Below are 12,307 nucleotides of genomic sequence, written 5' to 3' on the forward strand. Positions count from 1 at the left end.
CCCCATGGTAGGTTAAAACTTGCAAATTATTGAAAAATCGTCTGAATGTTAGTAAAACGTGTTTGTAAAATTAGGTATAATCTTCTTAAAGCCATATCAGATAAAATTGCTGGCCATAATGCAGTAAAAATACCTTAAAAACACGTGTACTCTTCGATTCTGTTGCGTAAATCGACAATGTTAGCCCCTCCGGCTGTCTTTTGCATGCTGGGTTAATTCATAGCATGTTCAATATAAGCGCAATAAAACAAGAAACAAACAAAAATATATCTTATGTTCCGCACACATAATTCATATTACCTGGAATACAAAGTCATTTGGCATAATAAGTTTGTTTTACAGATCACTTATTTGAATTGTGATCCTATACTAAGCGGGAATGAAGCAAACAAAATATGAGGAAATCTTCCTGATACATACTGCACTACTACAACTGCTCTACGGAATCCAAAATTTGTTTCTTTTACTGCCTGGCATATGGTAATAACAACCGGAAACCCATTTGAATTGGATCAGTTTGGATAGCTGGGCAATACGCTATTTGCCGAATGCACACGCACACACATTCTCACTGCATTCTCGAAAAAGCCCGGAAAAAACGTGCACGTGGAATAAACACGAGCTTGCCGTTTGATTACTCACATATCATGTAAATAAAGAAGGCCTTAAACAAACATTTGAAGGCAAGTTAATCTGGAGCAAATGTGTTGCGTAGTTGGTCGTATTAAAAACTATGCATTCATTTCTTGAATAAATTGAAATAGAAATTGAATTACACATAAAGTGAAGCTGGGAGTTCGGATTGAATGTATGACAAGGAAGAGAAAACACGTGCACTTTCCTGTACGTTTATTGGCGGAATCCGAACTTGTAGCTTCACTTTATGTATAATACTGCGTAACCCGTAACAGGTTATGGACCCAGACAAGATATAATTATCCTGGGAAAGTTCGATTGTACAGTGAAGAAAGGCTCGTTTTGCTAAAGGAACGTGCGCGTCGGTTTTGTGTGTTGTATAGTGTGGTATAGTGTGCAAAATAAAATGGCGGAACCCGGAAAACTCTCTTTTGCAAAATTGAACAATTCGAACTATAGCACTTGGAAGTTTAGAATGGAGATGCTTCTGATTCGAGAAGAAGTATGGTATTTGATCGCTGATCCAAAACCGGAATCACCACCGGAGAAAAGGATGACCGCAAGGCGCGTGCCACAATGGGTCTTTGAATAGAGGATAACCAAGTCAATCTGGTAAAAGACATACCTTCGGCAAAAGAGTTTTGGGATAAATTACGTGTGTTTCACGAGAAGACGACTGCTACGTCGCGAGTGTCGGTTCTAGGCAAAATATGTGACATGAATCTGATCGAGGGTGTCGACATGGAAAACCATTTAATGGAACTCGAGAGTTTATTCGATAAACTCACAATAGCGGGTCTCCCAAGGAAAACAGTTCGACCAACCCAAGGAAAACAGTTCGACCAAATGCCATACAAAATTTGAGAGTACTCGCTCTAACAGCTATTCCCCTCTTGCTCGTACTCTCGCATGTTCGAAAATGCGCTGCCCCTTCGCTTCATTTCGCAGGCCTCTCCCCCAAGGAAAACAGTTCGACCAACCGCCATACAAAATTTGAGAGTACTCGCTCTAACAGCTATTCCCCTCTTGCTCGTACTCGCGCATGTTCGAAAATGTACTGCCCCTTCGTCTCATTCCACAGGCCTCCCCACCGCTCTTCTCCCACACATTTTGAGGACGAATGCATTTGGTTTGCATGTATAGGTTGTTGTGATTGAAAATTATCAGAGAGCTTTCTATGTATGGGAGAGTTTGTTGAGTTTGGCTTCCCCCCTCGTACCTTCTTCCTCCGCCTCACTAACCGCATCGATCAGCTGAGCGTTTGGCGACGCCGAAAGCGCTCGGCGTTCAACCGAATCCGATACGGGATTCGATATACAATTTATGTATATTTCCACTTTATAATTATTCTGTCTATAACGCGATGTTGCTATGATGCGCTGTAATGATCAAATGCTAACAATTATACACACGGACATGTAGCATACCTTATTTTATTCGCTACTTTTTACTTCCGAGACTGTTATCCGATTTTATCACCGGTAGACTAAGTTCCACAAGGTGTACGATGATCAGCAAGTTGGCTCTAGCCGAATTGTTGAATTCGAGTGCTGTGTTTGTCGGTTTAGAATACAGTTCATACAGTACAAATTCACCAATTGTAATAAGATTTCTTCTACTCCCTCAGCTCCTACTCCACCATCACCACCAGCTCCATCAGCTTTTATTGATGTTCCACCAGCATTAGGATGTGTCATCATCAGCTGTTCTGTTGTCTTGTAATACAAACAAGTGACCACATACGGCTACACGAACAACAAAAACAAATGTCTTGTACTTGATTATCTTGTGTAACATATCACAATCTGGGCGATAATCTGATATCATTACTTATCTCACATTCTGGTCAGTAATGGGTGAATCGCATACATATTTGAGCGGTAAACGCAGGTGTCTATCGTAACACGAAAAGACGATTGCACGATAGATACGCAGCACGCTGATGTGCGTTGTTAAATCCGCCGCTGTGTTGCTATTGCAGAGAAAGACCCGACATGTTAACGTTGCTGGCCGTTTTCACCAATTCGTCCAACATTTCAGCCGCAAGTGGCCACTTTGCTAAGTGCGCGTTGGTGACAGGAATGCCATGGCACAAAACGGCAACATAAAGAGTTGGTACTCTGCAGGAGAAATATACCCCTATGAAGGAACTGTAGAAGGCTAATTCTTCTACACTACACTGAACTGTCTGTCTCAGACCTGATGAAACCTGGTAGCACTGGGGCTTTGTTCACCTTGTCATTATGCCCAGTTTGCCGTCGCGCCATCCCATCTGCATGGGATTGGTGCTACGGTGCCCAGATCCTGGCTGTGCATCCGATTACCAACAGGAACACCTCCCACGATGTCGAACTTATCGAGGTATCGTGGCGTATCATTGCTGCGGTGTCCTGGTGGATCATTGTTTCGGTGTTCTGGCTTAGTAAATAAACTGGAAAGTAACTGAACAACGTCTTTTTCAATCCGTTGTGCCAGTTGTGTTCATCGTCAAGCTCAGTAAATTCCCTCCCATGTTTGGTTGGCAGCAAAGCGTTTTCAGTGTCGGGCAACTGCACAATCATGTTGATGAATCGTCCAGTAGCGGATGCCATCGCCAATCGACATATTGTCGAATGATCGGTCAGTGTCCCCTTCGATGCCGCTGTCGTCTGAAAAGCTATTGTAATCGTCAAGATAGGACGATAGTCGATCAACATTTGCCTGTCCTTCCTTGTGCCGGATCCACCGATCCAGACGATTCAAGTACCGCCTCCGATTTAAGGTAAAGTATTCCAAACCGACAAAACACAGCACTCGAATTCAACAATTCGGCTAGGGCCAACTGGCTGATCATCGTACACCTTGTGGAACTTAGTCTACCGTTGATAAAATCGGATTACAGGCTCGGAAGTAAAAAGTAGCGAATAAAATAAGGTATGCTACATGTCCGTGTGTATAATCGTTAGCATTTGATCATTACAGCGCATCATAGCAACATCGCGTTATAGACAAAATAATAATAAAGTGGAAATATACATAAATTGTATATCGAATCCCGTATCGGATTCGGTTGAACGCCGAGCGCTTTCGGCGTCGCCAAACGCTCAGCTGATCGATGCGGTTAGTGAGGCGGAGGAAGAAGGTACGAGGGGGGAAGCCACACTCAACAAACTCTCCCATACATAGAAACCTCTCTGATAATTTTCAATCACAACAACCTATACATACAAACCAAATGCATTCGTCCTCAAAATGTGTGGGAGAAGAGCGGTGGGGAGAAGCCTGCGGAATGAGGCGAAGGGGCAGCGCATTTTCGAACATGCGCGAGTACGAGCAAGAGGGAAATAGCTGTTAGAGCGAGCACTCTCAAATTTTGTATGGCGCTTCGTCGAACTGTTTCCCTTGGGTAATAGGAAAAATAGATAATAACGGGTTCACAATAATGAGACGGTTACAGAGAATTTGTAAGGAAATATTGTAATCGAACACATTGGACATGACATTGAAATTTCTTATTGCTCTCAAAATGACATTGAAATTTCTTATTGCTCTCAAAATCGAAGGTTGGCGATAGATAAGACACCTACTTGAGGGTAGCGAGATTTATGCTCCTCACGATGTAACAATTGGCAGCGTACATTGTATTCAGGTATTGGCACATTCATGCTACTAAAATCCATGTGAACCGTCTTTCCACTTTTTCTTTTCTGACCATACCAGTACTAAGGCCAGGGGCTCAAATCAAGCTGGCGCTTTCGTTTATTGGCCTCACCCAGGAACAGTACAGGGAACGTTAACTGAAGGGATCGTGCATATCGTTATACAAACGACAATGCATTGGGTCATCTTTGCTCAGCTTATTACCCTATTCATCTGTTCCTTGAACTTTAGCGCTTCATCTAATCATTCTCCTAAATCATTCACAACCTGGAAACGTTGAACAGCTATATCACAGATGGAGTAGATCGTGATAGTCACAACTCACAGATGTATGGAATACATGGGAGAGGATGCGGGCCAAGAACTAGCTGCAATTTTGCTACAAGTAAGACAACAATTCTTAACAGCTTCGTGCAACGGGTTCCTGGGTTGAGGCTGCTGACCAGCTTCAACGTCTGGCCCCATTCAGGCCATCATTTGGGGAATTTCAGAGTTTACATGGGAATATAGGCAGCAACAACGCTACAAATCAGCAGCAGCATAACCCATTGTCGAACTATTCAATCCACGGGAATACGGTGTTACTTCGAATCCATCCTTTGTTGTTAATTAACCGGCACAAACGAGCACAATGCACAAGGATGCGTTGACCTTTGGGGAAAACGAATCTCTTCATTACTTTCAATTGCAATCCTAAGTCGCACGAGATCACAAAAAAACTCGATCAACACTGTAAGAAAGTTGTGCTGATCTCCATCTGATATTCATCCTAAAGAATGATCTATACTACGAGAAAATCGTTTCAACCACACAAGGTAACATTTGCACCCTAAAGTTTGCATAGATCCTTTAGATTGTATGTATCCTAGAGTTCAAATGTATCCCGGAGTTTGCGGGCATCCGGTAGGTTCTACCGGGCCTTGACCGGGCCTAGTCATGTAAATAAAGAAGGCCTTAGACAAGCATTTGAAGGCAAGTTAATCTGGAGCAAATGTGTTGCGTAGTTGGTCGTATTAAAAACTATGCATTCATTTCTTGAATAAATTGAAAATTTGACAGATTTTTCAATCTTTATCGGGTGGTAGTTCCAAACACAACCTTACCTGTAATTTGAACCATTTTCTTTCACATTCACTTACGTCTGCTGTTTCCGTAGTGCGAACCATTGGCTAGAATTACAACATAGTCGAAGCAAATGAAACCGATGACGATTACCTCACAGCGAATGCGCTTTTATTTTATCTCAACAGACAAAAGCTGCCTCTGCGGTGCGACATGGGTTCCCTTCCCTTACACGTTGACGTCGACACCATCCGCTTTAACCTAACTATTAACCACAAGTGCCGCCATGGTAGGCAGTTGTGTGACATGTTTATTTCCCTACTAGGTGTTATCGTGCTTGCTCTAATCAGTACAAAAAAACATGAGCACTATTTACAAATTATGTGGAGCAGATGTGCATTCTATCCCTCAACTGACTTAAACGCTACCACACGATATCACATACTAAGTAGTAATGCATTTTTCTAAAAGTATGCTTAATATGTCGTCATTCTCCTAACTATTTCGAATCCCCCCTCGAATCAATCTTCACAGTATTTATTTCCCAACATGGAACGAGCTGTAAAACGTATATCAAAAGGTGACTGGTATCAAGAAGCAAGAGCAATTGATCAATCGATGTCCATTGGTTATCGCACCGACACTATCAATTGCTCCAATAAAAAAGATGATCAGATGAAGATTGTTTTTGTGCGGTACGATGTACTTAGAGAAACGCATGACACGAATGCATTTAGTACGTTTACCACCTGTCTGTAGCAATTGTAAAACGTTATCTTTATAGAAACAAGCACCTGAACAGAACTAATCAAACAAATTAATCTATCAATTAAACTAAGCAAATCACATGTTCAATCGTACTTGCCTTCTCTATCTAGCAAAACATAGCATATAATAGAAAATAGTTTATCATGCTGTTTTGGTCAACAATAAACATTTAGATTATCCTTGCAAGCATAATATAAGCTAAAACCAACAACGTAATAATAAAACGGAATGTAATGATGCATGCTGATGCAGCTCGACAAAAATTAAAATAATTTTACTCATTGCTCTTCTCCTTGTCCGATGCAATGAAGTCCAATTTCCACGTCACTTTCGTTTGCACATCGCGCCGTCTTATATTAGTTTGGTTGACTGTATGATTATCATCGCCGCTGCCGGGAGTGTATCTTCTCCTTTGATTACCACTACCTTCTGCGCTAATCGTGTCTTGCACTTCACTCGTGATGCTATGCGGTACAGCCGATGTTCGACGATCGTCTAACTCGACCGTGGACTCTACATTATCTCGCATCGAATGGCGTGTGATGAAACCTCCGCCACTCGTTTTACCGAAATTATACGTTCCACGCTTGTTTGGTCCTCCCAGGCCTGGCTTGCGGTCCGGTGTGGATCCCTCCTGTCCCTCTGCTGCGGTAGGCCTTCGCTTTGGACTTTTCGTGATGTTTTTCATCAGCTGTGCAGTGTCGTAGTAACGGATCAGCTCGTAATTATCATTGTTCTCCTCGTAGAAATAGGACGGTTTGGAAAACTGATATCTGCTGGACTGTGAAGGTACACTGCCACTCGCATGCTCGGTATCTTCATCGTTGTTGTAGTAGAGTTTAAATATTGGTTCCCGAAAGCAATCCGCCAGTGCATGGTAGCTATGAGACAGTAGATGCGGAAAACGCGAAATCCAGTAGTGGGTGAATTTTTGCGGTACCCTTCCCAAAGCACGCTGCATCGACGGTGTTAGTTCGTAGTAGTGATGTTTCTAGGAGAAGAGAGAAACAAACAAGGATGATAATCATGCGACGGTTACTTACATTTGAGGAATATACCTTATTTCTAATGGCACGCAAAAGATCTCGCACGCTGTAACCCTGATAGCCGCGAAATTTCCTCAGATCAGCAGTAATTTCCGCATCCAGATGTAAGCTCCAATCTTCATGCACGATGAATCGAGCATTTTTCTCCAGCGATCGTAATGGTTCCGTCATGACATCGATCTTTTCCACCCGATCGCTTACATCCTGCAGGAACGTTAGTACCCGCGCATTATTCCAGAACAGTGGATGGTTGGCCACCGCTTTGGCGGGAGGTCTTTGACCAGGGTCAGCGTGTATCATGTCGCTGACGATTTCCTCCGCCAATATCGTGCGACAATCGGGTTGGGCATTTTCTCTCCTCAACATGCTGAGATCGTGCTCGTTGGACAGGATGTTTGCCTGCCGCTTTAGATTGTCGCCAAACGGATGAAACCCACCGGAGAGCACGTAATAGAACACGCAGCCCAGTGAAAAAATATCCACCGACGTCGTGGCACGTTGGCCACGCTGCATTTCTGGTGCGATCCATCCATCCGTACCGGTCACGCCGGACCGGCGGGAGAAACTCGCCTTCCCATAGTTGAGTTTTTTGCACAGCCCAAAGTCCGATATCATTGCTCGGACGCGTTGCTTGTAGTTGGGCAACGAGAGTAAAATGTTCTGCGGTTTTATGTCCCGGTGGACGATGTTAAGCGAATGCAAATGAATCAACCCGCTTGTAGCCTGCTGGAGTATGTCCAGTGGGGAGATCTGTTCGCGCAACACACACATGGACGTTTCTTTACCCTCCACGTAGTTTTGCAGTGTGGCCGCGCACAGTTCTACCGCGATGTAGCGGAACTGACGATCCTGCTCGGTGCAGAAGTATCGCACCACATTTTCGTGTGCGTCACTCTCCCGCAGCAATGTCACTTCACGATCGGCTAAGGTAAAGCATCCCGGTAGAATGCGCTTTACTGCTACCTCACGCTTCTCAAACATCCCCCGAAACACAAACGTTCCTTCACATCCTTTACCCAACACGTGCTGGGTGTTGAAGTTAATTTTGCCAACTCGCATCTCACCATCTCCGTAATCGATCGGTTCACTGTAGCTTCCACTACCGCCACTTCCACCACTTCCATTCGAACCGCTACGGTTCGAATTACTCGTCTGTGAACCTCCCTGGCTTTGCTCCTTAAGCGCTTTCATTTGCAGATTAACGTACCAAAACCCAAAGATAACCATACCGAACAGTGCGATCATCAGTATTGTGGGTAGCTTGTTGGGCTGTGCATCGAGCCATAGCTTCGTGTCCATATACAACCGACCGAACAATGCGCGAATAAGATCTGCACTACCCTGCAGCTTTGTCGAGCTTGTTTCATTCGCTTCTCCATACGTATGTTCCGGAGCTGCCGGATCGTCGGTCTGAACGCCAATCGTGTGGGTGTTTTTGGGCACGCTGGGGAAATCTACCCCTGCAGGACCACCCACCAGCATGGTGGAAAGTTCATGATGCTTCCAGAACTCTTTCGCCAGCGCTGCGGGACCGCTCGGTGCGATGTTGAGCTTGAGCCGATCGTCCGTCTTCGGTGTTTGGTAGTGTCCCAGTATAATGATGTTTTCATTCTTACCACCAAGTCGTGAAGCTTTTGCAATCAGTTCACGCCCCGAAGCGTCTTGTCGATCATTTCCACCATACGATGGCGATCGTCCCTTCATTGGTCCACCTAACAAATTGATGGACGGTTCTGAAGGAAGTGTGGCCGTATTTTTGTCCACCATCGAAGGTATTGCGTAGAGATTGTTGCCGGCCTCACCTATATAAACAGTTTCACTAAAAGGACAGCACAAGAAATATCAATTAGTTGAGAATTATTATCAACTCTTACATCGTGTGGTGTACATACAATAGTTTCACATTGTCAAAGTTTCCACCCTTTGCCCGTTCGTTTAAATCCTGCAGCACCTCGTCGGATACAGTCTGGAACGGTACACTAAGCAGGCCTTCCGAACCGAGTAGAAAAACGGCGACTACAGGACTGGACAGATCCTTCTGCCATATTGGTGTTCCTTTGTTTCGCTCAAACGTTGTCGTTAATCCCGAAGAGCTGCTGGTCAGGTGCAGGAATTCTACAATATAAGGATATAAATAGTTAAAAAACTTCATGAAAAATTTCATTTCTAATTCAAATTTTAAAAATTATCTCTTGGTTTCATAGTGTTATTATTAATATATAAAAGTATTAAATATATATGAAGGTAGTATGTTAAGATAAGAATCAATTAGATCAACACTGATTAGAGAATACTATAACCTCGTGCATTCGTTCTAATATACCGAAAATAACGCATCAAATCTTCTATCTGTAGGTTAACTCAAAAACGAAGTAATGAAACAGTGAGTAACTATACATTCGAACTGACGATTTAAAAAGATTTAAATTATGACCTGATATGTTTTGAAATCATTTTCCGAAGAAAGTAAGAAAAAGGAACTTGCAAGCTAATTTAGTAACATGTCATTAATTTCAATACAAAAGCTATTAAAACACGATTTAAATGTACGATAACCTAACAAAAAAAATTGATAACACCAGAAAAAAATAAAGATATATCGTACTCGAGAGACCCGCACATGAGAAACAGAACTGATGTGTACGCCCCATAAGATCGATAGTAGAGTAATTTAAAATTCATTATGGGAATATTTCCACCCCTACATGGACATAAGTAATTGATAAAAAAGAACCCCCGGTTCCTCCCACACCGAACAAAGAACGAAGTAGAATTAGTTTCGAAAAAGTGGTACACAAAAAGTTTCTAGCATTTGCTACACGCTTCGTCCAGAAGATAGCATACAATCGTAAAATTATCACTCGCGAAGAATTTGAACGTGCGCTCATCAATGCCACATGGTGATAATGTGTGGATTATTCTTCACGCATTGCCCATTGACGCGTGGCTTGTGTTCGCGCTCGAAAAATCCCAACATAACATCGCGAACAATAAAAACAAAATTCAAAAACGCAGCCTGATAAGAGCAGCCTACATCAGGCTGGCTGTTACTTTTCAGAAGGTAGAAATGGGTGCGTTATCGTTCGATAATAGGACGTTTATTACGTTCACTTTCGAGAACATATGCCGAACGAGTACTCTGGGGTGTGTACATGTCTACTCACCGTATTCATTCGTTAGCTCCGGTGCCATAGAATGGGCAGAATAGTCGAAGAACGTTACATTCCACGGTTTGCTGTTCCGATCGGTTGCGAGACTATCGTACATCATGACGGTGTACTGTGTACGGCCCAAATATACGGCCCGTGACGTTGCCCAACCGATCGAGTCGGGTCCCGCATCTTTGGGCGGTTGCGGTGGCATTCCACCGAATCCGAGCACTTTCTCCCGCTGGCCCGTCTTTGGGTCGATCAGGAACCAAACATCACTCTTCTTGCCCGAGTACAGAATGCCATCGCTCGAACGGCACGGTGCACTCGCCACCAATTGGGGAATGGTGTACGGCAGCTTCTTTAAACCGCCCTCCAGTCCGTTCATGCGGTACAGACTGCCATCCCGCGGATCTGGCAGATAGTGGGCGGACGTATCGGACGGACTTGGCACGCGAATGGCCGGCTCGTCTGCGATCGACCAGCGCGTTTCTCCCGTCAGCGGATCAATTGCGGTCAATCCACCGCCGAGGGTAGAAAATACCAGCATCGTCTCTTCATCCTTTGCAACGGCTGTGCAGTCCTGGAAAAATTAGAACAAAAAAGCATTAGTAATTAGATTTTAGAATCATTTTTCTACGATCGTGTGGTAAGAGGAGTACATTTGAATGGTCCAAGGGAAAGATCATCCTATGCTGTTTGTTTTTTAACCTTGCCCCATAATGTAGATTTTAATCTTAGTACGTGTAATTTCCATCACCAAGAGATAATTTCCATCAGGCATGAGCTGCTCAGTTACACTGTTTTTATTTGATTCGCTCTGCTCATAAAGTAACGAGTGATTTAAAATCCATTTCCATCGTTCGCACAGATTGTATTATAATTCTGTTTTAACTACAACACAATTTAATGCGTCAGCAAGTGTAACAATTGTAGAAGAGTAGAACACACATCGTGTGCCGGTAAGCGAATGTACACAGGTGTTATTTGTACAGCTGTGTGGGGCTAGAAGTACGCTGTAGAAATGGATTTCACACCGAGTACACTACTTTCTGGCTTTTTTCCAGTGAAAGATTAAGCTTTTATCATGCTAATGACGTCTGACTCATTCATGGGACAGTTTGTATATGTTAGTACTGTGCAATCGTGGCGCTGATTTAATCATCTCTTTAGCATAATAATAATTCTAAAACTGGTTCATGTTGGAAAAGAATAATCTAGCAGCTGATTGCGTTATCTAGGTAACGGCGTAGGAAAACCCCATCTTACCTGCTGCTGAGACACCGAAGACGGAGACGCAATTTTTGCGTCAGAAGCAGATCCGCATGCTGCCACCGCTAGCAGTAGTACAAACATTTGCACCTTTGCATACATCGTGATGATGTTATTCTAGGTCGATTTGTTTTTATTTTACTCCTAGGGAAATTGTTTCTGATTACTTTCATAAGCTAGACATTTATGTTGAGTTCAGCGCGCGACGAATGGCCTTCGTTCGGCCAGTTTTTCATTCACTTTACCCGGTGTTGTAGCAAGAACACCGACTTCTTTCACAAGTAAAAAAAGTAAATTAACATAACGCTACACTTCGGTACATATTACTACACTACATTGCTGCAAACTTGCACATACTGGAACGTACTTTTCGTTCAATACATTCCGTTGCTTTGTCGCATAATATTTAACCCCTATTTTCTTAAACCTTCACTGGTATTCCCCGGGACAGCCCACACGCACGCATTGCACCAACTCCCAGCGCACAATAGAATTTTCGCGAATGTATTGTATCGTTGTTTTGGTCGACTTGCTGCTGTCTGCCACATTGCATCATCCCGTGCAGGAAATGTTTTCTATTCGTGCCATATCTTAGCACACTAATATGCGAAACACATTACGGTTCTACCGGAGAGATAATGCGCTTAATCCATGTACGAACAGTTACTGCGTCTTTCGAGGGCTTGCGACAGAATTGTACAACTACGCCAGAATCATCTGCTTTGAGTTGGTTCG

General features: G+C 43.4%; 1 protein-coding gene across 1 annotated transcript; it reads right to left on the bottom strand.

The window, feature by feature from the left end:
* Positions 1-5,878: 5,878 nt before the first annotated feature.
* Positions 5,879-12,244, bottom strand: LOC128299609 (serine/threonine-protein kinase/endoribonuclease IRE1). Its single transcript, XM_053035615.1, has 5 exons — positions 11,570-12,244; positions 10,316-10,883; positions 9,044-9,266; positions 7,164-8,970; positions 5,879-7,096 (listed from the first exon to the last, which is right to left on the bottom strand). The coding sequence occupies exons 1-5, from the start codon at positions 11,672-11,674 to the stop codon at positions 6,380-6,382; spliced, it is 3,420 nt and encodes a 1,139-aa protein (XP_052891575.1). The 5' UTR covers positions 11,675-12,244; the 3' UTR covers positions 5,879-6,379.
* Positions 12,245-12,307: the final 63 nt, after the last annotated feature.

This window comes from Anopheles moucheti, chromosome 2 (assembly GCF_943734755.1).
Source record: "Anopheles moucheti chromosome 2, idAnoMoucSN_F20_07, whole genome shotgun sequence".
NCBI classification, from domain to species: Eukaryota; Metazoa; Arthropoda; class Insecta; order Diptera; family Culicidae; genus Anopheles; species Anopheles moucheti.

Coding starts and splice junctions, on each gene's coding strand:
- LOC128299609 (XM_053035615.1), bottom strand. CDS start 11,674: ATGTATGCAAAGGTGCAAATGTTTGTACTACTGCTAGCGGTGGCAGCA. Junction 9,267..10,315: donor GGAGCTAACGAATGAATACG/GTGAGTAGACAT, acceptor CTTATATTGTAG/AATTCCTGCACCTGACCAGC. Junction 7,097..7,163: donor TGCGTGCCATTAGAAATAAG/GTATATTCCTCA, acceptor CTCTTCTCCTAG/AAACATCACTACTACGAACT.